This window comes from Puma concolor, unplaced genomic scaffold (assembly GCF_028749965.1).
Source record: "Puma concolor isolate L17-30 unplaced genomic scaffold, mPumCon1.1.hap2 unalloc_scaffold_80, whole genome shotgun sequence".
Lineage (NCBI taxonomy): Eukaryota > Metazoa > Chordata > Mammalia > Carnivora > Felidae > Puma > Puma concolor.
The window spans coordinates 38,206-65,911 of NW_028240292.1; the positions used below are offsets into that span (position 1 = coordinate 38,206).

At 47.6% G+C, this 27,706-nt stretch overlaps 1 protein-coding gene and 1 long non-coding RNA gene across 11 annotated transcripts in view; one reads left to right on the plus strand and one right to left on the minus strand.

The window, feature by feature from the left end:
* The window catches only part of LOC147570836 (leucine carboxyl methyltransferase 1-like), a 44,557-nt gene extending 34,611 nt beyond the window's left edge, over positions 1-9,946 (plus strand). The window contains exon 8 of the mRNA XM_086696752.1: positions 9,594-9,946. Coding sequence (XP_086552878.1) covers positions 9,594-9,749 — 156 coding nt within the window. The 3' untranslated portion in view covers positions 9,750-9,946. The remainder of the gene's footprint in view (positions 1-9,593) is intronic.
* Positions 1-27,706, minus strand: part of LOC147570837 (uncharacterized) — a 121,617-nt gene that overhangs the window by 16,433 nt on the left and 77,478 nt on the right. For 8 of the 10 annotated variants that reach the window (XR_015247981.1, XR_015247982.1, XR_015247984.1 and 5 more), the window contains exon 2: positions 3,499-3,538. This is a non-coding gene — a long non-coding RNA (uncharacterized LOC147570837). Of the gene's footprint in view, positions 1-3,498; positions 3,539-14,229; positions 15,045-15,071; positions 15,190-27,706 lie in introns of all 10 variants that reach the window. The other 2 variants (XR_015247983.1, XR_015247980.1) reach the window with 2 other exon arrangements.

The following is a 27,706-nucleotide window of genomic DNA, read 5'->3' on the forward strand; positions in this document are numbered from 1 at the left end:
CGGCTGCTGAGCAGGTTATTAGCTGTTATTTGGATCTTTCTGAGCCCCAGGTCCTTGTTTTTGATTTTGATTTGTTTTTAAAAAAGTTCTCTACTTATTTTGAGAGAGAGCATGAGCAGGGAAGGAGCGGGGTGGGGATGGGTGGAGAGAATCCCAAGCAGGCTCTGCGCTGGCAGCCTGGAGCTTGACACGGGGCTTGATCCCACGAACTGTGAGATCATGACTTGAGCCGAAATAAGGCTTGGATGGACGCTCAAGTAACTGAACCACCCCGGTGCCCCCGCCAGGGCTTTGTTTATAAAGGGATAACTTCTCTGGACTATTATGGGAGTTCATGAGATGATGTGTAGCGGGAGGCACGTGACTGAATGCATGGTGGCTAATTTCATTGCTTATTTCATTTTAAGTTTATTGATTTTATTTTGTTCATCTCATTTTATTTTTAAATGGTGAGAGCAGTAAAGGCTTTGCCCCGTGTCACATAATTATGGACAGATCTAAGGCTAGACCTTGGTGGACTTTCTCACCCCTTCATGCTCCAGGCCACATTCCCGTAGAGGTGGTTCTCGGTTGAGTTTTCTTCCTTCCCTCTGTGTAACTGGGGGCATTCCTCAGACTCAGTCTTCAGTCCTGGTGAGTGGACATAATGGTAGCTGGCCTCATCTGGCTTCTGTAAGTCCTGGGAATCTGTCTTTGCTTGCAGAATACCAGGACTGGGGAAAATGAATTCTGCTTGCTTTCTTTTTTTAATTTATCTTATTTTTTTAGCGTTTGTTTTTGAGAGAGAGAGAGAGAGAGAGAGAGAGGGCGCGAGCAGGGCGGGGATAGAGAGAGAGGGAGACACAGGATGTGAAACAGGCTCCAGGCTCTGAACCGTCAGCACAGAGCCCGACGCGGGGCTCACACTCACGAACTGTGAGATCGTGACCTGAGCCGAAGTCGGCCGCTTAACCGACTGAGCCACGTAGGTGCCCCTGAATTCTGCTTTGTTTTCACACATTGTGGGTGTTCACCCTGCTCTGTTCACCTTGTTTCATTCGTGCATTCTCTTATTCAACATCATATAGCAATGGTGGATGAAGTGAATCTTGACCACGGACCCAGTCACTTGGGAGCAAGCCTGGGGATGTGTCCGTTTTAACTTAATTCAGCAATTTCCTAACAAATGCAAACCATCAGCCTCCTCAGGTGTACTAATTGCTCACATGCCTTCCGTGATTTCCTAATCAGTGTTTTAAAATGACAAAAACCACATGAATGATGAAAAAAAAATTTTTTTTTAATATTTATTTATTTTTTAGAGAGAGAGCGAGCAGGGGAGGGGTAGAGAGACAGACAGAATCCCAAGCAGGTTCCATGCTGTCAGCACAGAGCCCAGTGCGGGGCTCAAACCCACAAACTGTGAGATCATGACCTGAGCCAAAAATCAAGAGTCGGTCGCTTAACCGACCGAGGCGCCCTGAGTGATGCAGATTTCAGTACTGATACAATAAGGGTAGCGAACTTGTAGAAGTTGCTTGCTATGTAGCAGGCACCTTCCATGAGTGTGACCTGTATTAACCGACTTGTCACAGTAACCGGGTGTGGCGGGTGTGGCCGGTGAGGGGACCGAAGCACAGAGGGATTGGACAGCTTGCTGCCCACGGCCGCACGGCCTCACGGCTGGTAAGTTTCAGGCCAGGATTCAGACCCAGGCAGGAAGACGACGGAGCACATGCTCACAGGCACCCAGTGTGACCATCCGTGCCACGTAAGCCTCACACGTCCACCGAGAGAGAGTGATGCTGCTTCTTGCCTGCCACCGTTGTCACAGGAGCTCTGGGAATCATTTCGTATGGGGGGGGGGGCGGGTAAGCATCTGCATGATGAAACAAGGCGTTCCTTGAAACTGGCAAACTCTTGAGGCCCCCGTGGATGTTCTAAGAAAGGGACAGGAGCAGACAGTTGCCACCTGCCTCCTGTGGGAATTCTGCAGTCCTCAAACTGCCTGCAAGGCCTGGGGCTTCAAGGGTTCAAGGAGGTTGTGCATATTTATTACTAACGTGGGATGTGGGAGAGAGAACACTGATGTGAAACCTAGTCTAGTTAAAGGTTATCGAGCCCAAGCAACATTTCTGAAAGTCTGAAAGTGAAGCTGAAATATACGATCAAAGCCAATGAGCAAATATTACTAAGAATAAGATTGTCAGGGCTCCTGGGTGGCTCAGTTGGTTAAGTGTCCAGTTTTGGCTCAGCTCATGAATTCACGGTTCAGGAGTTCAAGCCCCATATTGGGCTGTGTGCTGGCAGCTCAGAGCCTGGAGCCTGCTTCAGATTCCGTGTCTCCCTCTCTCTCTGCCCCTCCCCTGCTCACATTCTCTCTCTCCCTCTCTCTCGCTCTCTCAAAAATAAAATAAACGTTAAAAAGAAAAATAAAAAAAAGAAGAATATGATTATCTAATAATTCTTTAAAAAAAAAAACCCTCCTACTCTTAATAAAAACTTCCGGTCCTTAAAAACAACAACAACAACAAAAAAAACGTGCTCTTAGAATCTTCTACCTGCAGGTGGCTGTCATAATTTAGAAGGATGTTCTGACATGGGCTGGCATGGCATCATTTTTCTAAGCTATGCCAGCTCCTCTCTGTGGGAAGAGACAGAAAGTCACCCGGGAGCAGACTGCTGGTCTTCAGGGGCTCAGGTGAAAAGACCTGCCGAAGGTCATGGAATGAGAAGCAAGGACACAAGCAAGGAGGCTTAAGAGAAACCTCAGTGCAGAAGGGTTCTGTCTTTCCCGGCGTGCCGTGAGGTGGGCGGAGACGGAACGGGGTTGAGGCCGAGTGAAGGGATGTGCACAAAGGGTCCCAGGCCTTCTGGAAGAAACCCCCAGCCCCAAAGTTAGGGAAGCCTGTGAGAGACGAAGTGCAGTGGCCCCGGCCGAGGTCCCTGCAGGAAATATCCCTCCTGCAGGGCAGAAAAGTCCAGGCTGGTAACAGGCCACCTCAGGGCCTCAGGGTGGTTCTGACAGGTCTGGTCACCGTCACTGAGACTCTATGTCCGTCAGGAGCCAACTCAGCCCAGAAGTGGAGGAGGATAGCATGAGAGGCAAGAAGTGGAAACTCTAGGCTGTTGCTGGCAGGGCCTGTCCCATCAAGGACACCGTCATAGCAGCGAGCGACAGGCCCGCAGCCTGCCCGGGACCCGTGACCAGGCTGCAGTGCCGGTGGACCGGCCAGGCCAGCCAGCGCCTCCCCCACCCCACCCCGACACCTGGCACTTGAAAGCAGGACAGCCCCATCTGAACTTCACAGCATGACACCGAAGTTCCAGATCCCCTTTTTATCACCGTGCAACCCAACTGCTTTTCTTTCCTGCTCGGGACCATGCCGATCAGTCTCATCGTGTCTCAGATCATACATACAGACGTTCGTACACAGATCTGCTTCAGTTCTCGCCGATGAGGCTTTGTTTTGTTTTCCTCTTTAAGCAAAGCACTTTAAGAAGATTTTATTTTGTTACCTGTAACAGATCTTCACTGAGGACTTCTGTTTTCTCAGCTCTGTGGGAAAAAATGAAAAGCTCAGAGTCAGAAATCCAGAAATGCAAAGGAACTCGTGAAATGTAACAATTATTATCCCAGAGTTTAAAACAAAACAGCTAGGGACGGACGCCTGGGTGGCTCGGTCGGTCGAGCATTCAACTCTTGACCTCAGCTCAGGTCATGATCCAGGGTCGTGGGATCAAACCCCACGTCGGGCTCTGTGTGGAGGGTGGCGCCTGCTTGGGGTTCTCTCTGTCTCCCTCGGCCCCTGTCTCCCCCCGTTCCCCGCTTGTGTATGCATGCTCTCTCTCTCTAAAATAAAAAAATAAAAAATAAACAAAACAGGCAGAAATGAATGATAACGTGGGGAGAAATTCCACCAATGTTGACATCAGAGGGCTCCTTGAGCAAAACCAAAGAAAAAAACCAGCAAACAAAAGTCTGCAAAGAATAGCAACCCCAAACAAGAACAAAGCCTCGAGACCAGTGGCTCCCAGACCTGGGCGTGTATAGAATCACTGAGGGTGGGGAGTGTGCGGATTTAAAATGCCAGTTTCCAGGCCTCACCTCTGTTCAAAAGCAGGTCTGGAACACGATCCTGCTTCTTTAAGAGGCCCTTTCCTCCCAGAATTCCATGGCCGAGACCCACAGGCCACCCTTGGAGAGAAGACTGCTCTAGAGGCGCCTCGCTGGCTCAGTCGGTAGAATGTGCAACTCTAGATCTGGGGGTCATGAGTTTGAGCCCCACATTGGGCATGGAGCCTACTTAAAATAAATTTAAAATAAATAAATAAAGAGCGCTGTAGAGAAGCTGAACCTTCAGTTCCTAAAATGATCATTTCTGGGGCGCCTGGGTGGCGCAGTCGGTTAAGCGTCCGACTTCAGCCAGGTCACGATCTCGCGGTCCGGGAGTTCGAGCCCCGCGTCAGGCTCTGGGCTGATGGCTCAGAGCCTGGAGCCTGTTTCCGATTCTGTGTCTCCCTCTCTCTCTGCCCCTCCCCCATTCATGCTCTGTCTCTCTCTGTCCCAAAAATAAATAAACGTTGAAAAAAAAAAAATTTAAAATGATCATTTCTGAGCTTGACAGCCTTACTGAAACACGTTTGTCACAAATCCAGGAACGTGATTCAATGATACACACACAAATAGTAACAACTGAGTACTTCCTTCAGGCATCTCATCTTTACTTTAAAAAGAAACAAAGTACTTTCACAGCGTTCTCCCACTCATGCTTTCCAATTATCATTAACTATGTAGACCTTTCCAGAAAGCCGACCTGGCGGCCATCAATCGGCAGAGGAACATCCTGAGTTGCTCGAGCCTCAGTTGCCAGATCACGCTACTTTCCGAGGACTCCTCTGCAGTCCAAAGGGGCAGCACTGTTGCTGTACGTAATACCCAGAATGACGGCAATCGAGGTGCCATAGTGGGACTTCTGGTTCAAACAGTGATTTAAGTCGAGTCATTTGACACCCCTGTAATCAAGTCATTTGATTACAAAGCAAATCAATGTATTTATTATCCTTTGTTTCATTTTACCAACTAGACCCTTTGCTTTCAATTTAGAGGTACTTTACCTAAAAAGGTATCTGGAGACTGAAATCTATGTGGAACATATTATACGAAAATGTTAACATACAGCTTGAAAATAAGTTGACACTATGTTTCCTGCCTTTATGGACACTCAGCCACATATTACACTGATAAAATTAATTTTAGAAAGAGATCCAATATCTCTTCTTAATCAGATTTATTTCTGGGCTTTCTAGTCTGTTCCATTTATGTATCTTTTTTATGCCAATACCATCCTATTTTGATGACTACTGCTTTGTAATATACAGCCGACCCTTGACCAACATAGGAGTTAGGGGTGTTGACCCTGTGCAGTGAAAAATTGGCACGTAACTTTTAACTCCCTGAAAATTTAACTACTAGTAGCTACTGTTGACCAGAAACATCACTGAGAACATAAATAGTTGGTTAATATGTATTATATGTTATGTGCATTGTTTAATGTATTCTTACAATAAAGAAAGTTAGAAAATGTAATTACTTTTTAACATTTTTTAATGTTTATTTACTTTTGAGAGAGAGAGAGAGAGAGAGAGAGAGAGAGAGTGTGTGTGTGTGTGCGCGTGCAGGTGAGGGACAGAGAGGCTTCAGACTCTGAGCCTGTTAGCACAGAGCCCAATGCAGGGCTCGAACTCACGAACTGCGAGACCATGACCTGAGTGGAAGTTGGACGCTTAACCGACTGAGCCAGCCAGGCACCCCTAGAAAGAAAATGCTATTAAGCAAATTGTATGGAAGAGAAAATACATCTACAGTACTGTACTGCAAAAAAAAATCTGCATATACGTGGACTCATGCAATTCAAACCCACGTTGTTCCAGGATCAAGGAGTTTGAAATCGGGAAGTGTGACGCCTCCAGCCTTGTTCTTCTAGCGCAGGATTGCTTTTGCTGTTTCAGTCGTTTGTGGTTCCATGTGGATTTTACAATTGTTTTTCTTTTTTCTGTGAAGAATGCCATTAGAATTTTGATGGGAACTGTACTGAATCTGTAGACAGCTTTGGGTAGTATGGAGGTTTTAATATTAAATCGTCTAAACCATGAATACAGGCTATCTGGTAAGATTACTTTTTGTGACGAATCAGGAGTCTGGAATGTAACATACAAATTGGGGTGGCTCCTTCACACTAAGATACCCCCATTGGTCTATGCTAGCCCCACCTTAATTTTAGGGAACCACCATGGTCCCTACCTCCCCCAATACGTGCTCCAAATGACTCGATCTTTCTCATCACTGTGTCTGGTCCAAGGCTCAGCCCTTTCTATGCTGAACTGTTTGGGAGTGTTCATCTTTACCAGAGAATCTGCCAGTAGAACTTTTACCCAGGGAAGTCTAGCAATTACTCAGAATACTGGCCACGGTGCCCATTCAAAGAGTATATTAGCCACAGAAACTTGGTTTTTACTGAGATGTGATTTTTTTTTTAAGTTTACTTATTTATTTTGAGAGAGACAGGGAGAGTGTGACTAGGGGAGGGGCAGAGAGAGAGGGAGAATCCCAAGCAGGCTCCTCGAGATCAGTGCCCAGAATCTGATGCAGGGCTCAATCTCACAATCTGAACCGCGAGATCATGACCTGAACCGAAATCAAGAGTTGGACACTCAACCGACTGAGCCACCCTGGCGCCCCTGAGATGTGATTTTTGATCAGATTTTAAAAATTCATGAATAAAGCAAAGAGGGAGAGCAATATGTTAAGCTTATCAAGGCACCTAGAGACAGCGCAAGCCAACGATTAAAAAAAAAAACACTTGCTAAATCACATTGTTTTCAATCAGACATTTTTCTCCACAGACCTAAACTTTTTGTATGCGGGTCTTTTTCTGCTTCGTCAGAGCCTTCTTTGTGTCCAATGTTCTGTGCTTGAAAACACACTTGAATGTTTCCTGTCTGTAACTGGGAAAACGATACAAAGCAGGAAAGCACTTCCGGCTCACCATTTTACTCTGGGGTTTGTTTTTTCCTATGCAAGCCACTGTGCAATCTCACTAGTCATTCAAACAAGGCTTACTTACATAGGGCAGCATTTTTAAATTTATTACTTTTTGGTAAAGCATTAACTTTTTCCCTTGTAATCCCCAAAACCTACAAGCGGCAGGGCTGTGCAGGCCTCGATGTCCTCCCCGGTTCCCTTGACTGGTTGTGGTAATGGCCGCCTTTCAGTCGTGCCTAACGGGAGTCTCACGCTTACTGGGCCAGAAGAAAACGGAAACGCCCCCAACCTGAAGCAGTTCAACTTACCCGGAAAGACACAGAGGCTTGCACTAGGGCACAGGGTCAAAGGAAAACCTCCAACTGGCGTGACAATTTCCAACTCTAATTGTGGACTGATTTCTGGAGAAGTTTCTGCCATCGGTACACTCAAATGCCCAACGCCACTAATGTGAAACACCACCCTGTTTCCCAGGATACAGACTACTGCACGTGGGCCGCGTCCACCTGCATAACGCACGTATCATGGGACCGTGGAAATAAATGCTCAAGTCCACACCTTCAGTGCATGCTGTGATCTGCCAAGCACTGTGCATGACTGACCTCTTCCCTGCGAGCCAGAGAGATCCACGGGGGCAGAGACCAAGTCTATCTCGGCCATCACTGCCCCCCCCCTTCCCCGGAGCACCCGGCTTGCCATGGCCACCTGCCTGCCACACCGTTGTGGGTGCTTCGTAAATACACACTGAATGCATTAACGAAAAAGCAAATGGCTGTCCCAACAATAGAGAATGGTTTGAAAAAAAGGTCTTTCTAGATTTCAACAGAGGTAGCAAGAAAAAAATCCAATAGCAGTAGGCAGAAAAGCAGACGTGTGCGTAGAATTGCCTTCCACAGTAAAATCCACAGCGACTAAAATTAAAACATGATAGTGCCTTCCCAAGCTAATGTTTTTTGTTTTGTTTTTTTTTAATGAAAGAAAGAAATACAGCAAGTAAACTACCCATATTACCAGGGGTCAGCGAACTATGGCCCACAGATCCAATCTAGCTCACTGCCTATTTCTGTATGGCAAGCTAATGGTTGTTACTTTAAAATGGTTGGGGGTGGGGGAAAGAAACTCCAAAGAGGAACATACGTACGATGCGCAAGGATGCTACGAAATTCAAGTTTCGGTGTGCACAAATCAAGTGTGACTGGAGCACAGCCAGGCTGATACGTTTCTGCATCATCTATGGCTGCTTTCACACCACAACGGCAGGGTGGCGTTACTGCGACAGAGACCAGACGGCCTGTGGAGCTCAAAATATTTACTCTCTGGCTGCCTACCAACCAGGGTGCCAACCCCGGCTGCACACCAGTGATCCTCACGGGGTGTGGTGCAAACCTCACAAGGAGGCTTTCTGGAGTCACTTTGAGGACTGGTACGTGAAGCCGGTCCGGAGGCGTGTAGCCGGCCTTCTCCGAAGTCCCGCCTCATGTTTGAGAAGCTGCCGCTAAAATGAAAGGGGGCGGCTGACTCTGATGATACAGTCCAAATGTGAGGCGCAGCCCGATGCTGGGGACGTTGGTGACAGGCGGAAATCAGACGTGATGTCTCTCCTCCCCCTACCCACCTCCACCCACTCCCCACCCCAAAACCCACTGAAATATTGTAACTATTGTTCTCTTCCCAATGCTTACCGACACACCAATGTCAGGACAAGTTCTAAATAAATACCACTGCCTGGGTCAGGCGTCGGCAAACTTTCTCCGGAAAGGCCAGATCGTAAATATTTCGGGCTTGCAGGCCACACCATTGCTGCTGCAACTACTCCGCTCTGCCACTGAGACACAGAGGTTGTCACAGACAACATACAGACGAATGGACCTGGCCATGTTCCAATAACCGTGACTTCTGGCCGCTGAAATGTGAGTTCACATAACTTTCCTAGGTCACAAAATATTCTCCTGATTTTTTTCCCAAACACTTAAAACTGCATAGTTTGCTGACCTCTGATCTGTGTACCGGTTCAGTGTGGTTTCCCAAGAAGCTTTGATCTTTTCTAATCACTCCCAATTCTTCTTACTTTGAAGGGGGATGTCTGCGCGTTCCCAACTTGCTCTTCTGAAGGCAAGCGGCGCCGCTAGCTTTTCGGGATTTCACCAGCTCTGAGCCACTCTCAGCCCGAGAGCAAAAGCTCACCTTTTACCACTCAGTCCCTCTCTCCCCAGGGATGGCAAACACACGGCCCCGAGAGCCAACACGAACTTCAAACATCAGTGCCTTCCCACTGCCCCAAGATTCTGGTGTTGACGGCTTTGGTTGACCAAGCCACACGAGAGTTCATAATTCTGTTGGTTTTTCACTTCAACCATCACTTGGGTGTATCCAAAAAAAAAAAAAAAAAAAAAGTGAGACACGGAGAGAATTTTTAATAAACTGATTTGAAATGCTGGTTACCTGCAAATATTTAAGTGCATGTTTGAGAAAGAATATAAACTATGACCCATCAATTGAGGCGTCTCAATACGGTCTACAGGGCAAAGACATACACGGTCACCGACTGCAATGAAATTTATATTTGCAGGGAAATGACAGCGGCCAGATGCATTCTGCCGGGAACCAGATTTTGAGCAACGCTGTCCTCTCCTGGTACAAGCCTTTACAAAACCCACTTGAGCCTCTGTGCCCAGTCTGGACACACTCGTCTGATTTCACAGTGAGCCAGGGAACTACTGGGTGACTTTTTCCTGTTCTGTCTCATTAGATTAGCGGTCTTCTTAAATTTCTGGGCAGTGATCTGAAGTCTACCTAACTGGATTTTAAAAGTAAAGGAACCCTATGACACTTTATAAAAATGAAACAATTTGTTACACATTCCAAAAGTAGTTTTAAAAGACTTAAAAGAGGGTTTATAGACTTCTAAAGGGAAAGTATGGGAAAAGAAAAACAGAAGACCCCTGCATAACACTGAAAAGGAAAAGGGTAGTTTTCAGAGGGAAAATGATCAAAGTATTCTGGTAATAGGATGGGTGAAATATACCTAATACCTATTTGTATATACCTAACACATATACCTACGTACATAATTGCCTTCATGTTTATAGCTTTCCTAAGATTAATACCGTTTACTTTTTACCTTAAACAACGATAACAAAACCCTGATGGCTCTTAACTGAATCTCTGTATTATTATTATTATTTGAATTCCAGTCAATAAGATGAAAGGTTATATTCTCAGATAAACGGAATTGGGTTTTATTGTCTTCCTACGCACGTAAGCTTATCCCACAGCTTTTTGTTTGGTCAGCTGGCCTTTTTCCCCCTCTGGCACACGAAATGGAATCTATTTGCTGTCCCTGCTGTAACCATGTGCTCCACCAACAATTTCTGCTCGTGGCAAAGTCGGAAGGAAGCTCGCTGCCGGGGACACTGTGCAAGTCCCTGCGGTGGTCTCCCCAGGGGAGTCATTTAGATAGTAAACCTGCTTGGGCCTGAGGGCAGCTGAGTTTGAGGTTTCAAAATGTACTGAAGCAGGCAGAAATATGTGAGACCTATTTTGTAAAGGATCTCAACGCGGACAAAGCATGTGGAGCTAAATCCTATCGGGGAGGGGGGCGGTTCTGGGATGGGGGATTCAGTTTACTGCCACAGCCGGGCAAGAAGTCAGGCGGAGGCGAAAGGCCATACACAAAAAAATGTAAAGCAGAAGTGCCAAAGGCAAGGCCACACGAATTCAGGGCTCGGCTCTGACTCAGTGCCGTGGCCACCGGCAGGGAGGCACTCCGCATCTTAAGACAGGTTGTGCAAGCTCTCTTCCAAATGCTTCTCCCTAAGTCAGCACATCTGGACTTTGAAAAGCACGTTTCCATAAAAAGCGGGTTATAAATGATCATTAAGCTCTCAGTCCAGGACCCGTTGGGCTTACGGCTTATCTGAAGTGCTCATTACGCTTACGGCTTATCTAAAAGGCAGCCCTTGTAGGCGCCTATTGATTTCTCTGAGCCACTGTGAATCTAGGCAACGGTAGTAAAAAAAAAAAAAGAAAAATCCAAGAGGTAACAGCGATTCTCAACCATAGCTACACATTATAATCCTGGGGGCTTTAAAAATACTACAGGTGATTCCATTTTTTTTTTTTTTTAATATTTATTTTTGAGAGACAGAGAGACAGAACACGAGCAGGGGAGGGGCAGAGAGAGAGGGAGACACAGGATCCGAAGCAGGCTCCAGGCTCCGATCTGTCAGCACAGAGCCGGACGCGGGGCTCGATCTCACTAACGATGAGAGCGTGACCCGAGCCAAAGTTGAAGTTTAACTGACTGAGCCACCCAGCCACCCCCAGATGATTCCATTTGTATGAAATGGCCAGAAAAAGCAAATCTACAGAGGCAGGAAGCAGATTAGTGTTAACTGAGGGCAGGGGTGGAACTGAGCACTGACTCTAAAATGGCCTAAGGGATCTCATCGGGGTGAGAGAACTTTTGTAAAATCAGACTGTGGTGACGGTCACACGATGCTGTCGGTTTGCTAAGAAATCACTGAGTTTTGGGGGCGCCTGGGTGGCTCAGTCAGTTAAGCGTCTGACTGCGTTCGGCTCAGGTCATGATCTCGCAGTTCGTGAGCTCAAGCCCCACATCAGGCTCCATGCCGACAGCTCAGAGCCTGGAGCCTGCTTCGGATTCTGTGTCTTCCTCTCTCTCTGTTCCTCCCCTGCTTGCACGCTGTCTGTCTGTCTGTCTCTCTCTCTCTGTCTCAAAAATAAACATAAACATTAAAAAAGGAAAAGAAAGAAAGAAATCACCGAGTGTTGCACTTAAAATGTGCGAGTTCTACGACATCCCAAGGTGGTTTCAGAAAGATTAATACCCGGACCCCAAGCCGGAATGACCGAATGGAACCTCTGGGGGTAGGGCAGGGCATTCTGTCGTAAAGCTTCCCCGGCCATTCCAAAGTACGGCGAGGGTTGAGAACCCCCGAGGGAGGAGGGTCAGAGGACCGAAGCTGGCAGGTGGCGCGGTAATCACCAGGACGCGACAGAAAGAGGGTCCGGCAGTAAATGGCTGGGAGTAGCAAAAACAGAGGTGCTCCCAGAGAACGGGCCGCGGCCGCACCCTTGCTGGGTCAGTACTGCCTGGAACGGGGTCTGATGTGTGTGACTCACAACCGAGCTCACGCTCCTGCCTTTGCAGGCTGAGTGATAAGAACCCGAGGGCTGGCGGACTCTTAAGGTTCACCGCAGGCAAAGAAGGAGACGGAATGCGGTACGAGCCGAGTCAGGGCTCTGGGGTCAGACAGATCTGACTTGGGAGTCCCAGTGCTGCTGCTTGGTCGCTGCAAATATGAGTGCCCATGCCTTCCACAGTCAAATGGGAACGATGGTCATAATAATGCCACCACCACAGTGATCGTTTAGCGACGCCATTCATCTCCTTCGGCTCATTAATGTGGTCCCGGGTGAGGGTTCACGGAGCGTCAGCTGTCCGGAGCAGTACGACAGATGACCGCCACCTTCAGATAACTCCCAAGCTAAGTCTTATCTGTGGAAGGCTTCTGCAGTGACCAAGCGTTCTAGCTTCTCCCAGAAGTTACGGCCGAGTGCAGGCCACACAAAGATAAAACCACAACAGAAGCGGGCAGCCCGTTCAGCTACAACAAAGAGTTGGTTGTGGTCACACTGCGTGGGCTGGAGGCCCCCAAAGAGAATCACAGGCACGTAACGCACAGAAACTCAGAGACCTAGTATGTGGTGAGTTAGCAAAAACCCTTCATCGAAGGATCAATGTCTCAGTCCTCTGTGCCTGACGCCGCTGGGAATGAGGCTATACAAATGCCAGCCCTGGTGGTTCTCAGGTGTGCCTTCCCAGAGGGCCAAAGAACTCTCTGGACAGAAACCATCTTAGGATGACCTTGCTATGAGATGTGTAGATCTTCATTCATTCAGCCGGTATTCGTGGAGCCCTCTCTAAATGTCAAGCACTGGGGAGGCTAGAAGGAGAGAAATGAGCCGCAGTCCCCACCCTTGGGAGCTAAAAGGAAAGACAGAAATGTAAAGAACCAACTTTGTTCCGAGTTTCTGGGAGCAGAGCAGCAGAATGGATTGTGCGGCCAGGAAAGGCTTTACAGGGAAGCAGTCTAAGCAGACCCCAACAGTATGGGAGAGGGAATGCGCAAAGGGTCCTACACTAGGGCACAGAAGAAGAGGAGAGGGGGGCCTGGCTGAAAAGAACCAAGAACCAGGAACTAAGGGGCAACAGGGAGCCATTGATGGTTTCTCTGTCCTGGAGTGGCATCAGATTTGAGTTTCAGAATGAAAATTCTGACCCTGGAGGACAGGCCAAAGGTAGGAGAGCATTTGAAGGCCTCTGCAGTTATTCAGGGAGTGAACAAGAACACAGGCAGGAAGCCCTCCCAGTCTGATCTGGGCCGATGCCATGCTGCTATTTTAAAAGAAATGGTAGGACTGACTCACCGACTATAAACCATCAACTTGAAAAACGCTTTAAAAAGTTCAAGGAAAACCTCTAAAATGTGGAGGTCTCTCTGATCAGGAAATAAATCAGAATAGAAGCTAGAATTCATGGACATAACTCAGGTAATCAACCAGCTTTCCAGTACTAGATTAAGCTTGCATTCGTACATTCCTCTCTGTTATGAAAGCGCTTTTGCATAATTATTTCATTTTATTCTCTTACACGTACCCTTATGGGGCAATTTTTATCCCTAGCTCACGGGTGTGGAAACTGGGGCAGCCACCCGTTAAATAAATGACATGGGAACCGAAGCCTTTGGACCCTCAGGAAGAGCAGTTTTAAGGTCCCTGACCAAAGCGGACTCTCTCCTCATTTGTTTTCACGCCAGATTCTGGTCCCGGCTCCACCACAAACTAACCTTAGGCTCTAAAAATACAACTCGTGACATTCCTGTACCTCACTTTATTTACGTTTGCATCAACCATCTCATGCAACTTTTAAGAGATTGCAACAAAACAGAATGTTTGTGAGAAAAGAGAATATTTGAAACCTTCAAAGCTGTGCTTTGCAAATGTACGGTCGTATCTGTATAAACAACAATAAATGCTACAGATTTTTCAAGGCATGCAAGGCAGAGAATTTGGAATAACTGTGGATCCCCTAAGTGTCTAGGAGGAGAACACAATGCGGACGTAGCCCAGAAAGTTCCATGATCAGCGTGGTGCAGAAAATGAAGGGAAAAAATGTTCACCTGGAAAACTGGGGTGAGGCTCTTTTGCTGGATGACGGCGAGATTCTGGGTGGACAACACCATAAATCTTCACTTGCCCTTTTTTAAAGGTCAAAGAAAAGAGTGTTCCGACACCGTGGCTTGATGGAGGGAAGGACGCTATTGATGACTCAAAACAGAACGCGAGGTGTTTTTTTTTTTACCCTGAAAAAGAGGCTTTTCCCCCAAAGGATATTCAGAATGATGAAATGGTCCCTGAGTGGAACAGTACGGCCCATCGCTGCATTCGACCCCACAGGGTGTCATGCATACTTTGCCGCTAACCTTTTCACTCAGTTAGTCACTGAGCAAATATGTGTTGGAGTCCCTTCCATGAGCCATCGCGAGTAAGAGTCACGGCCCCTGCGCTGACTGGGCGCAAGGGCTGTCAAGGAAAGTAAGCGATTATGCTCCAGCGCAGTGAGTGAGGCACAGGGCCTCCGAGAGGAGAGGGCTGTCGTCTCCACCATCACAGCTAACTAACGTTTACTGAGCTCATACTATGCGCTTGGCACTGGTCCAGGTGCCTCGTAAGCGTTAACCCCCTTGACATTGGCGGTAACATCCAGGGGGTAAGTATCGTTACCTCCACGTTAGGTAGGAGGAAACGGAGGCACTGAAAAGTGACGTGACCTGCTCCAGGTTTCACGGGAGGGCGCTGAGTCTGGGCAGTTTTGCCCCCGAGATCCCGTTCTTCGCCTCTGTGTTCCGAGTGCTTTGCACGTGTGGACTCACTGAATCCTCAAGATAACTAAGCCATCGATGCTATCACCATACCCATTCTGGAGATGAGAAACCTAGACGCAGAGATGATGATAACTTACCAAAGGTTAGAAGTGATGGGAGGGCATCTGATGCAGGCCTGAGACAGCAGGAAGGTTTTCTGAAACTGGTGATGGCTCTTGAGACCTACTCCGTGAGCTGGATTTAGAAGCTTGGGTGCTGAGGAAGGGTACGTGAAGGCAGTGAGGACGGACGTGGGAAAGAGCGCGCGGGAAGAACACACGCAAGGCGATAACGGGGGTGGGAGAACCGTGGGCCCCGGAACCCCTCAGGCTTGGGTGTGTGGGGCCTGCTGGAGTCTGAGGGGGAGCGGGAGGTCAGGGCCGCCCACCACGGAAGGAGGGCAAGGGACAGCTGACGACACCCCCGACCCTGGGACCATCCGAGGCTCAGACAGGCAGAGCCTGCCGAAGAGCGGTGGGAACGACCGAGAGGAGGAGCGGTCCCTGCCGGCCTCTGCACCTCAAAATGAGTATCGGGCACTGGGCCACTACCGTAGGGAGGGCACGAGAGCTGAGGAGAGTTCTAGCTCTCCTGAGGCAGGCACACAAGTCCTACTAAGTTTGGGGGTAAGGCAGGACAACTGAGATAAACAAGAGCTGCCAAAGGAGACATTTTCATCCGACCCTCAAATAAGCGGAAGCCTGTGGCGAACTGAATGCGCCCAGAGCCACAGCAGAGCCCAGACTCCTGCAACAACAGACTAGCAGAGCTGAGTGCCTGCACGAACAGCCTGACACAAGAGGTGTGGCACTCTCAGCGTCGACACGTGGCTAGCATCCCGTCAAAACTCACCACAGGAGAAAAACAGAAACGATGCATTATCAGGACACGCAGTCAATGGAACTAGATCCAAAGACGGCCAAGATGTTGGAATTATTTTGCAGGGACTTAATTACAGTAAGTACCTTAGAGCATCTAGTGAAAAAGGCGGGCCGAACGAATGAGTAGATGAGGGGTTTCATCAGAGGTTTGGAAGTTGAAAGAAATGATCCAAACGAGGGGCACCCGGGTGTCTCAAGCCAGTTAAGCGTCTGACTTTGGCTCAGGTCATGATCTCACAGTTTGTGGGTTTGAGCCCCGCATCGGGCTCCGTGATGACAGCTCGGAGCCTGAAGCCCGCTTCGGATTCTGTGTTTCCCTCTGTCTCTCTCTGTCTCTGTCTCTCTCTCTGTCGCTTCCCCGCTCGCGCTCTGTCTCTCTCGAAGATAAATAAAAACATTAAAAAAAAAATTTTAAAAATGACCCAAATGAAAATACAGAGAGGAAGAAAATTGGAACGATATCCAAGAACAGTGGGGCAGAGAACTACTGAATACCCAGTGGCTGGGAAGTATCCAAATTTAATGAACAATACCAATCCACTTATTCAGAACTCCAAGAACTCCAAGCAGGATAAACACAGAGAACGACACACCTAAAAGGATCAAGGTTGAAGTGTTGAGAAAGACAAAGAGAAAATCTTGAAGGCAGACAGAAAAAAAAAAAGAGGCACTTAACGTGCAGGGGAGCGACACAGGAACGACGGCTGACTCATCATCAGAAACACTAGGACCAAGTGACAACAGAGTGGCATTTTAAAGTGCTAAAGGAAGAAAAAACAAACAAACCAGTCAACCTGCAATTGCACACCAAATGCCAATATTTCAAAGATGAAGACAAAACTAGTAACGTTTTTGTAAGTAATCTCTACAGCCGACGTGGGGCTCGAACTCACGACCCCAAGATCAAGAGTCGCGTGCTCTACCAACTGAGCCAGCCAGGCAACCCTAAAATAATGACATGTATCAAAGAGACAAAGGTTAAAGAGATCTCATCTCCTGAAGACCTCACCACGGCACGGTCGTGCGGAGGGGAGGGAGAGGGAGGCGGAGAAGGAAAGAATTTAGGCATCTGCCATCTATACTGGACCAGTCTGGGCGGGGATAGCTCTTAGGGAAGGAATGATGCCAGCACTGACTCGTCATGGCTGTCTGCAGTCCCGGTCAAAGGAGGGCTGTGAGACTGCACCCAGGCACCCTGGGAAAGAGAACCAGACAGACTGACAGTGACGACAGAAGGATGTACCAAACAGTCCAACTACGGATGTTTTTTTTTCCCCCAGGCTAAATGTTATTCTTGATGTCACGCCTTGAGCTTCACTGTGCGGGCACATCAGGCACAAGAAGTGTTTGTTGGAGATTTATCTACTTTCTAGTAAAGTATTAGGATAGTTTAGCATAAAGAGAAGACTGCCAACTTTCAGCTTGCAGCTTTTAACTTCTTAGGTCTCTGACATCTTGGGAGATTAAGGAAAAGTTCTGGTTGCAAGTCGGCTTGGCAATTTACAGTTCACTATTTCCCAGCCTTGACACTTTTGACATTTTGGTCTAAATAATTCCTTCCTGTGGGCTGTCCAGAACACTGTAGAATGTTAACAGCATCCCTGGCCCTTACACGCTTAAAACCCAGTGGCAACGTGTCCCCCTCTCCCCAGCAGGGACAAGCACAACCATCTGGAGACACTGCCAGATCAGGGGGCGAGGAGGATGGCAAAACTACTTCCGGTTAAGAACCACTGGGATAAAAAAAAAAAAAATCTTTAGGGCTGCCAGGAAGGCTAAAAGACAGCAGTCTTTTCGTGTGATCGTCAACGTGACTTAGTCACATTAATAGGACGGGACGCTTGCACGAAGAGGAGGGACGCTCCTCTGACTGTGAAATGGCCTGTTTTAGGAGTGCTATTCCCGACGATGTCCATTTGGGGGAGTCCTATATCCTGAGAAATGAAAGAACACAGAAACTCGCTTCACTGCTTTTCCAAAGACCGTTTCTTTGCTTAGTGTCCTAGGACTTTTTATGAACTGGTGACAGATTTTTTAATTGCCAAGAACTCTGTACCTTTTTCTCAGTAGCTTGTTTTTGTTTTTGTTTTTAAATGGATGTACGAGCCTTTCTGAGGATTTTCTTACATCCTATTGTCCTGCCTTGGACAAGGAGCGAACAAATAAAACAGCCCCAGGGCTGCTTCTGAATCAGTCATCTGGGACTTTTTCTGAATGGCTTTTAGTACCATCTTTTCTAATTCCCAGATTTTTTTTTTTTTAAAATACCTAACATTTCAGTGGACTGTAATGAGAGAGAAGAAACACACACGTGTTCACCAGGTCACCTGAAACGAAAATGTCTCCCATAATGTCTTAAGTTCACGAGAGAATTTTCCTACCCTGGATAATTTCAGGAGCCTACTGGTGGAGACAAGCTGTTGTGCTATAACATACTACTATGGTAGTTGTATTCCTAAGGATTTATGAAAAATCCCAAATCATACGGTCAACGCCTACAAAGGCAGGAGGGAAAAACAGAATGAAGCATGTTCAACTGGCACAGGAAATTCAATGGCATTACTGGGCAAAGCGTCCCATTCCATCTGGATATCACTTGAACAGGCGCTGGTCTTTTCTCATCACACTCTTAGTAGCATGAACATCTCACACAAGTATACCTCCTTTGCCACCCACAACCCAGAAGAACAGAAAAATACTCCTGAAAGTGTGAGTTCAGAAGGTGCTGGCCCCTTGTGGGCGGGTGAGGTGGCTAAGACTGACAGCCCAGAGCACATCTGCTGCGGGTCAAAGCCCCGTCCACCGCCTACAAGCCGTGTAAGTATGAGCGGGTTACTTCATGTCTCCGTGCCCCTGTTTCCTCGTCCGAAAAGCGGAGACGTTAAGAATTTCCAACTTCCAGAGCTGAGTGGATTAAAAGAGAGGATACACGCAACGAGCTAATTCCTAGAAAGCTCAAAATGTGGTTTTTGTTGTTATGACGTTAAGTGGCTGAGAGTGTAGACTCTGCAGACAGACTTGCTGGTTCTGTGACCTGGGACAACTTAACTGAAGCTCTCTGGGCCTCTGTTTTCTCACCTGTAAAAGGGGATAATACAGCACTGATTTTGGTATTAAATGAGTCAACACAAGACTAGCGCTTGGGAAAAGGCCTGGCAGATGGTAAGCACCCAAACACACATAAGCTAGCAGTGTTACAATTATTTTCTTTGGAAGGATCCTCCTGGCAACAGTGTGGAAGGTGCGTGGAGGGCTGGGGAGGGAAGACACACTGGTGCGCAGGGAAACTGAGGAGTTGAGAATGAAGAGACCGGAGGGAGAATGGGAGATCCAAGTGAGAATAAGGAGCCCCCCCCCACCTCCCCGCCCAAAAGCAGCGGATAAGGAGGGGAGGCGACAGAGAGCTATTACAAAGATACAACACGCAGGACTTCGTGACGTGGCGTGGATGGAGAGGGAGAAGGAATCCCCTAGAACGGCCACCATGTTTCCACGCTGAGTGACCGGCTAGACAGCGAGGCTCTTCAACTCCAGAGAAAGTCTGGGAGCCTCTGAGGTTGGGGTCAACACGGTCAGCTCCGGAAATGCCGGATTTAAGGGGTCGATTGAGCGTGCAGTGGCGACGTCCGGTGTGTTTCTTGCTATGAGGTTCCGAAGCACAGCGGAGGCGCCCGGAAAGGAAACTCAGAGCGTGTTAGCAGGAGCAGCAAAAAGCACTGCTTTGGGGGAGTTTGCTCGGAACGCAGATGTGGGGAGAAGACGAAGGCTAAGCACAGAAGCCTTAGGGGCAACGCAGCGCAAGAGCAGCCCAAGAGCAGAGAGCAGCAGGGAGGCCGGGGAAGAAGCCCAAGAAGCTGGGAGTGTGGGCCACCAGAGCAAGGATGAAGGACCGGCCGAGAATGCAGAGTGTGGCAGGGAGGGCAGGAAGGTGTGAGGGCGGTGGCTCCCGGGAGCCAAGACGCAGGGCGCCGAGCGCAGACAGAGAAGCAAAGCCACGTGAAGAGAGACGCGAGCTGTCGCAAACCTGAACATCGCGAGTGGCAGAAAAGAGCCAGTGGAGAGAGGGAAGCTGGAAATGCAGAGTGGCCAGAGGAAGGCCGAGGAGGGAAGCCCCCGGGGAGGGGGGGGGAGCGGTGTGCGTGCGGGAGGTAATGACCTTGAGGGCAGGGAAGGTGGCGGCAGCAGGTCTTCTCTGGGAACTGGGAGGCAGGTCGTCCATCCCAGGAGAGTGGGTGTGTCTGCAGAAAGGGTGGAGTAGGTTTGAGGGAAGTAAGAGTCTGGCAACAAGGCTTAGGAAAACGGGACGGGAAACTGCGCCAAGGGCTGGAAGGCAGTCTTTAAAGCCCAGCTGAGCTTGGAGGCCGTGACAGTTGGGCCGGCCTGACCCTCCACATGAGACGATCTTTCTGGACCACGCCCTGCATCCCAGGTACAGGCGCGAAGAAGCCCCAGATGAACGAGCCTGGCTGTGGCTCTGCGCAACAGGTGAAGGAAAGAGGCCGGCTGGACAGACGGCTGGAAAGGATGTGAAAGACACCCTCTGTGACTGACTGAGGTCAGAGAAGGAAAGGGACCCAGCAAAGCACAGAGGGGGACTGTTCAGGAAAGGAATCCAAAAAGACAAGAGACTGGAGGACGAGGTGGACGATTTGGGTTCCAATTTTAGAAATGGTTCTTAAAACGCCAAGGCACATTTCTTTCTGGAAAGGAATGCCAGTTTATATTCCCACCTGTGTATGGCTGTATGACGGCCTTCGTCAGTTCTCCCGAGACAGCAACATATCATCATTTTGAGCTGTGCCAGTTTAGTAAGTGAAAAATGCAGTCTCAGAGCTTTGGGTTTCTTCGGTTAGTTACAATTTTGAAATGAGTCTTATGTACTTACTGGTCATCTGTATTTCATCTGTGAGCATTCTGTTCATGGCATTTGCTCACTATAGTGTGCTTTTTTGAGTGAGTGAGTGAGAGAGAGAGAGAGAGAGAGACAGGTTAGTGCAGGAGAGGGGCAGAGGGAAAGAGATAGAGAGCAGAGGGAGGGAGGGACTGAGGAAGGGAGGGAGGGAGGGAGGGAGGGAGGGAGGGAGGGAGGGAGGAAGAGAGAGAGAGAGAGAGAGAGAGAGAGAGAGAGAGAGAGAGAATCTTAAGCAGGTTCCATGCTCAGTGTGGGGCCCAACATGGGACTTGATCCCATGACCTTGGGATCATGACCTGAGCTGAAATCAAGAGTCAGACGCTCGACCAACTGAGCCACCCGGGTGCCCCCGTCGTGCACTTCTTTCAACTGATCGATAACACAGCTTTATACATTAAAGATCTTAATGCTCCGTTGTGGCTGCTCCTGTTTCCACCTAGTCATTGGCCATAATTTTAATTATGAGATAGGCAGACAGAAGTTTAATTCTTGCGTGGTTAAGTTTATAATGGTGGTTTTATTTGCGTGGTTATCTTTTATTGTTCATTCTCTGTACTTTTCTGCCAGAGCGTGAAGAACTTTCCATCTTTTCCTCCGTTCTGTGGTTCTGGGTTTTCACTTGAAACTCTTCATCCATTTGGAATCGACTTTGGCCCCTAATGGTGAGGTACAATCTAACCCGCCTACTTTTTCCAGTGCTAACCTGTTGTTTCATACTGTTTCCTCCCTGTCTTCTGACGCCTCCTTACCTCATGCCGCCTTCTTAAATCTCCCAGGGCCGGTTCCCAGGTGGTAGCAGGAGCCCCGTCTCACCAGCGTGGGAGCGCAGCTGGGAGGCTCAGGCGGCCAAGGTCAGACAGAGAGCTGGGGGACCACACGGACTCAAGTCCAGTTACTCTTTACTAGACTCCAGCTGCCCCACAGGAGTCTTCGTTTTCTTAAGCCCTCACCTAAAAGCTCTGAAAACATTATGGAACGGACTATCAAAAGAAGCCGATTATTCAGGGAAAGTAATTTCATGTGATCGCCAGATCTCATCGTGGAGAATATCCCATCTCAGCTTTTCTGGGGAAGGCTCTCACAGACGTCAAGCGTGTGTTCTGGAGAACAGCGGAACACCACCCACCTACACCGGAGGTAGACACCTGTAAACAGCGCTTCTCCACAGATGTGTTTCTAGCATGGGGGCCGTGACTACACATCTCTCCAGGAACTAGCCCGGGGTTCTTGGCCGTGGGCTTGAAGAGGTCTGTGGAGTCCGTGAAATTCTCTGCCAGTCTGTGCGTGTGGATGATTTTTGGGGGGGGAAGAGGCCGTCAGAACCTCCATGTAACATCTACAGGGAGCAAGGTTTCTATTCCTAAAGACTGTTCTAAGAGTCAGAGGCTGCCCTCTGTTAAGCCCACTGCCCTGTGACCTGCTGATCACTTCTTTAGAAGTTATATTAACATATATTGCCGGGGCGCCTGGGTGGCTCAGTCAATTAAGCATCCGACGTCAGCTCCTGTCACGATTTCGCGATTTGTAGGTTTGAGCCCCGTGTTGGGCTCTGTGCTGACAGCTCAGAGCCCGGAGCCTGCTTCGGATTCTGTGTCTCCCTCTCTCTCTGCGCCCCTCCCCTGCTCACATTTTCTCTCTCTCTCTCAAAAATAAAAACCTTTTAAAAAATAAAACTGACGAAACAAATAAAAACCTATTGCCACATAGGCTGCATTTCAAATTTCTCTTCCAGTTCCTTCCTCCGTCCAAGTGCACTGTGATTGTTTTCTCCATACGGTTAGGCTACCTCAATTCAGTATTCTGCCTTTAAGCCACACGCCTGCCAATCTTATGACTGAGCCTTGGAACAAAGGCTCAAACATCAGACACACTACAAGGTGTGTGGCTCCAAAAGCAGAGGGAAAATGCTTGTAGATTTCCACTGAGCACCACTCAGATTAGGACATTCGCATTTAAACACGAGTCCACCTTACCACATTTCTGGAATGCCTAATTAGGGTGAAATCACACGCCCTTTAGACAATATTGCTATAGACAATTATACAGCTACACATTATTTTCGAGGCTAACCAATTAAATGAGGGATGAAAAAGAAATTGCTGAAAGAAAAGGAAAAGGAGAAATAAAAACATAGATAATACATACGTAGAAATTCAAGGAAGTCACAACAATGATCAGCTAGGACTAATTTAGCACATCTTTATTTAGTACATAAAGATATAGACAGACATGAACACCACTCACGTTTGCCAACTGAACTAATCAGGCACTCTTCCTATGACAACAAAGCCCTCAGGAAGCACAGAAAACCTTTGTGTGTAGAAAGAGATGTGCCAGGCTCATGGGAAAGGACATCAATCCTCCCCAAAGTTTAGTTCACAGATATGCCAGGCCATCAATGCCTGGGATTTACTTATTTTTGGGTTCTCAGGACCCACCCCATAGCAGGGACCCACTAAATATATGGATGAATGTGCTCTCGACCAATCACAATCATAGAATTTTTCTAGGAACTAGAAACGATACCAAAATTCACTTCTACACAGAAATGGGAGACAGCAACTGAAAAAGGAAAGCCAAAGGAGCCCAGCTCTGCCAGAGTGAGAACACATTACACATCCACAGTTATTATTAGCACAGTGTGGCGTCGGTGCGCACAAACACACCCACCCGAAGCCACGTGTCAATGAAAACAAAGCCAACAGAAAGTCGAGGCAGGTGTGAGAATTCTATGGTTCAAAAAAGACAAGCATTTGAAACGAATGGAAAAGCGAATAATCACTGCGTCACCGATTTCAGTAGATAACATCCAGACATAACCCGAATCACGCCAACCCCTCCCTTCTTCGCCCCTAAAGCCATGGTGCTAAATAGTTTCTCACGTCAGTCCCACGCCATTGTCCTGCTCTGGGGGCCATCACCTCTCCCTCAGGCTGCTGCGATCGCTTCCTGCTTCCTGACTCGTCTTTCACTCGTGTCCCTTCCCCTTCCTCCACAGTCCTGGCTCACCTGCCACCACAGGACACCTCCTCAATCACCAGCTTGGCTTCCTCAACCTTCTGCACATATGGGCTCCCCCAATTCTACTGCAGTGGTCCTCAAACCACGATCCCCCAAAACTGGCCCGGAAGCTTTTCGAACAATGGTCCTCCACCGATGAGCACAAAGGCCGATCGATACTGCCCGTCTCTAAAAGTTGACGTCCACGGTCACAGGTGTTCGTGTGTTTTAGTCCTGCCACCTTGGGGTTGTTTGAGGAACGTTACACATCCTAGCGTGTCCAAGAAGGTAAAAGCCGTGAGAGGAGTGAAAAGGTTCTAAGAGGAGATGAACAAGCATGATGCAAATTAAGGAAATGATAAGCTTCACCGTGAGAAATGATGCCTCCACCGATTTTCCCATACAAATATGGGACACATTCATTTCAACCTTAGCAGAAAAAATGAAAAACCGTCTATTTTGGGGAAAGATGGCTGTCAGTGTTTATTAAGCAAAGAAAATAAGGGTACACTGGTTTTAAACCTTGTTTACTAATGTTGATTTATTTTGAGAGAAGAGAGAGAGAACAAGTTGGGGAGGGGTTGAGAGAGGGAGAGAGAGAATCCTAAGCAGGCTTCAAGCTATCAGCGCAGAGCCTGACACGGGACGGGGCTCGAACCCATGAACCGTGGGATCATGACCTGAGCCGAAATCAAGAGCTGGTTACTTAACTATGAGCCACTTAAGTCCCCTGATTTTAGAGCTTCAAAGCTTTTAAGAACCAACTTACTCTATCTATTGGATGGAAATGCATCCAGAGGCTTGTGAATTTAAACACCACAATTGCTCTGGACTTAAGACCATATGGATCTACAAACAGCCATTAGTTCACTACCTCATTGGAAAATAAGAGCTGGACAGACTTTTCCCACTGCTAGCAATCAGATAGTGTCGCCTTTTTCCAATTTATAGTAAACAAACAAGCAAACAAACAAAACATGGAGTTAAAGGACAAAATGGTCAGTGGGTTAGGTTTCCCCCGGGAATTTTTCTTCTCCCTGGGAATCCTCTACCACCCATCACCCCCTACCTTCCTGTTCTCAAGATTATTCAAGTGTCACGTGTCAGAGAAGGCTTCACGGACCCCTGGGCACGTCTCAGCGACCCCATGCCAGCGCCCACGCTACATCTATCCTGCACCCACCGTACCTAGTGAAGTAGAAGTACTTTGGTGTATTTCCCCAAGGTACAGATGCGCATGGGTTCAAGTGGCCAGTCCTGTCTATGCATCAAAGTATCCAGAGACCACGTGGAGTCCAAGCTGGTAGACTTATAAATGGAGCTGGTCATTGCTTAGGAGAATTTCTGTGCAGTTCTGAACATTTATTTTCATTTGAGTACCTTGTCACTCAGTCTACCGCTTATACTATAAACTCTTTAGGAGGCAGAAACTTAACGAACCCATTCAGAAATGACAGAAAAACTGCTAATGAAACATGAATGGAGAGATCAAGTGGACAACTAGGCCGAAGTATCTCTGATAAGGAAGACACTTAAAAACAACAACTGTGAGAAAGGACAGAGAGAAACATGCTGGGACCAATCAAAAGGAAGGAGTCTAGGCAAGTAATTAATAAGCTGTAATTCACAGGCAATAGCAAGACTTCAGACACGAGTCTTAAAACCTGGAGAGCTGAGATGAACTTGATATTGTTTTCGTGTCACTGGCTACAAAGAGGCTCCTCCTATTCAAAAGCAGTTTCTTCTATAATCCACAGGGTCGGTCGGATTTTCAACAGAATCCGCTTTATTTTCTGACTCTTGTATCAAACCTGTACCTAGTCGTGAATGCGTTCCCTCAAGATTCTGTCACTGCACTCATTACGTGATGTACCTGAGGAGAAGAAAGTGAACTTGTTTACCTTGTCATGTATAAATAAATCAAGATGTGGCATTCATACTTCCTAAGGCCTGCTGGAATAAGTACAACCGGCTGTATTCAAATTATCTGGTGTAGGTCTCTCTCCCCACTCAAATTCCTAGGAATCCGTTATCTTTTTAACCCCAGCATTTGACAGGTTCTCAGCAGACAGGTGTTGAACCGAAACTGGTGATTAAAAAACGAAATTGACAACTGGCAATTAAATGACCAAATAACACATATAGAAAACTCATCAAGAAATACAAATATGGGACACATTCATTTCAACCTTAACAGAAAAAATTAAAATAGGTAGATTTTTTACAAGACAGCATCTACAAGTCAGCACAGCGTGACGGTGAAACACGACATTCATCATATCACGCACGGTGACATACAATCCAGTGTAAATTATTTGCCGCACCGTAACTCAATGACAGCGCTATCGTTTCGAAGACAATTTAGCAATACTAGGATGACATAAAATGTCCTACGAACGTCATGATTTCATCAGAAGAAAATAATTTAGAGAGGAATAGCTATGACCATTAAAATTTGGATTGGCCATGTCAGACCAAAGAGGAAGCCCAGATGTCCCACGTATGGATAAAATCCAGCTCAAGCTAGCTAAGCCAGTTGGAAGACAATTGTGAGTCCAGGTTTAAAAAAAAAAAAACAGTTCAAACCATAAGAGACTTAAATACGGAGAACAAACTGAGAGTTGATGGGGGCGGGGGAGAGAAAAGCGGGTGATGGGCCTTGAGGAGGGCACCTGTTGGGATGAACACTGGGTGTTGTATGGAAACCAATTTGACAGTACATTTCATTAAAAAAAAAAAAAAAAAGAAAGAAAAAGAAAGAAAAAACCCCGCAAGCTTGAACTAACTGAGGCCACCGAGAGGCAGAGACCAAGTCAGAGACGGTCCAGAGGCAGAGCTGCCAGATGGCAGGGAGAGCCTGGATATAAAGAAGATGGAGGAGAAAGAGGGGGATCGCAGGTGACAGAGGAGACGCGGTTCCGGCATTCGGTGCGCCAGGGCGGGTGTCCACAAACTCTTCCTGCAAAGGGCCAGGCGGTAAATAGCATGGGCTCCGTGGGCCATACAGTCACCGTGAGATCTGCTTGACTGTGCTGCTGCAGTGCGTGGCTGTGATCCAATAACCCTTTTTCACAAAACAGGCAGTGGGCAGGATTTGGCCTACAGGCCAGAGGTTGCTGACCCACGGCCTAAGGAATACAGGGAAAGAAGGCCAATTTGAGGATGCAGTTCATGAGCTGAATTTCAGCAGGACTTTTAAATAGAGAAGTTCAAGACCAAGATCAATCTAGAGATGAAGAGATGCCAGGACTAGAGACATAAAATTAAGGAGCACCCAGAGGGGTTCAGTCGGTTAAGCATCTGACTCTTGATCTCGGCTCAGGTCACGATCTCCCGGTTTGTGAGTTTGAGCCTCGCGTCAGGCTCCGCCCTCACAGCGTGGAGCCTGCTTGGGATTCTCTTTTCCTCTCTCTCTGACCCTTCCCTGCTTGTGTGCGCTCCCTCTGTCTCTCTCTTGCTCTCGCTCTCTCTCTCACTCTCCCAAAATAAATAAATAAATAAATAAATAAATAAATAAATAAACCAAAAAGACATCAAGTTGAAAGTCATCAGCCGTGTGGCGGTAGGTATGGGGATAGGACCAGGGATACGGTCTGAGAGAACAGAAGATGAGGCACACCTCCCAGTCCAAATACGGGGGCGGACTTGCAATGGCACTTCAGATCACTGTGGCCCTGGAAAGGCAGGGACATTATAATCTAACCCCCCTTAACTCAAACTTTTTAAAAAAGAGGGTCCTATTTTGACTTGGAGTTCTCATTCCCTTTTCCAAAAGAAATAACATTAAACTTTCAAATTCATAGATGAGAACGAAAACTTCCCCCTGGCTAGAAAATAAGGCAGTGCTCCAGTGTTTTTTTCTTTTCAAATATTTTACGCTCCAAAATTACATAATAGGGGGTATAGCTCAGGGGTAGAGCATCTGACTGCAAAATTATGT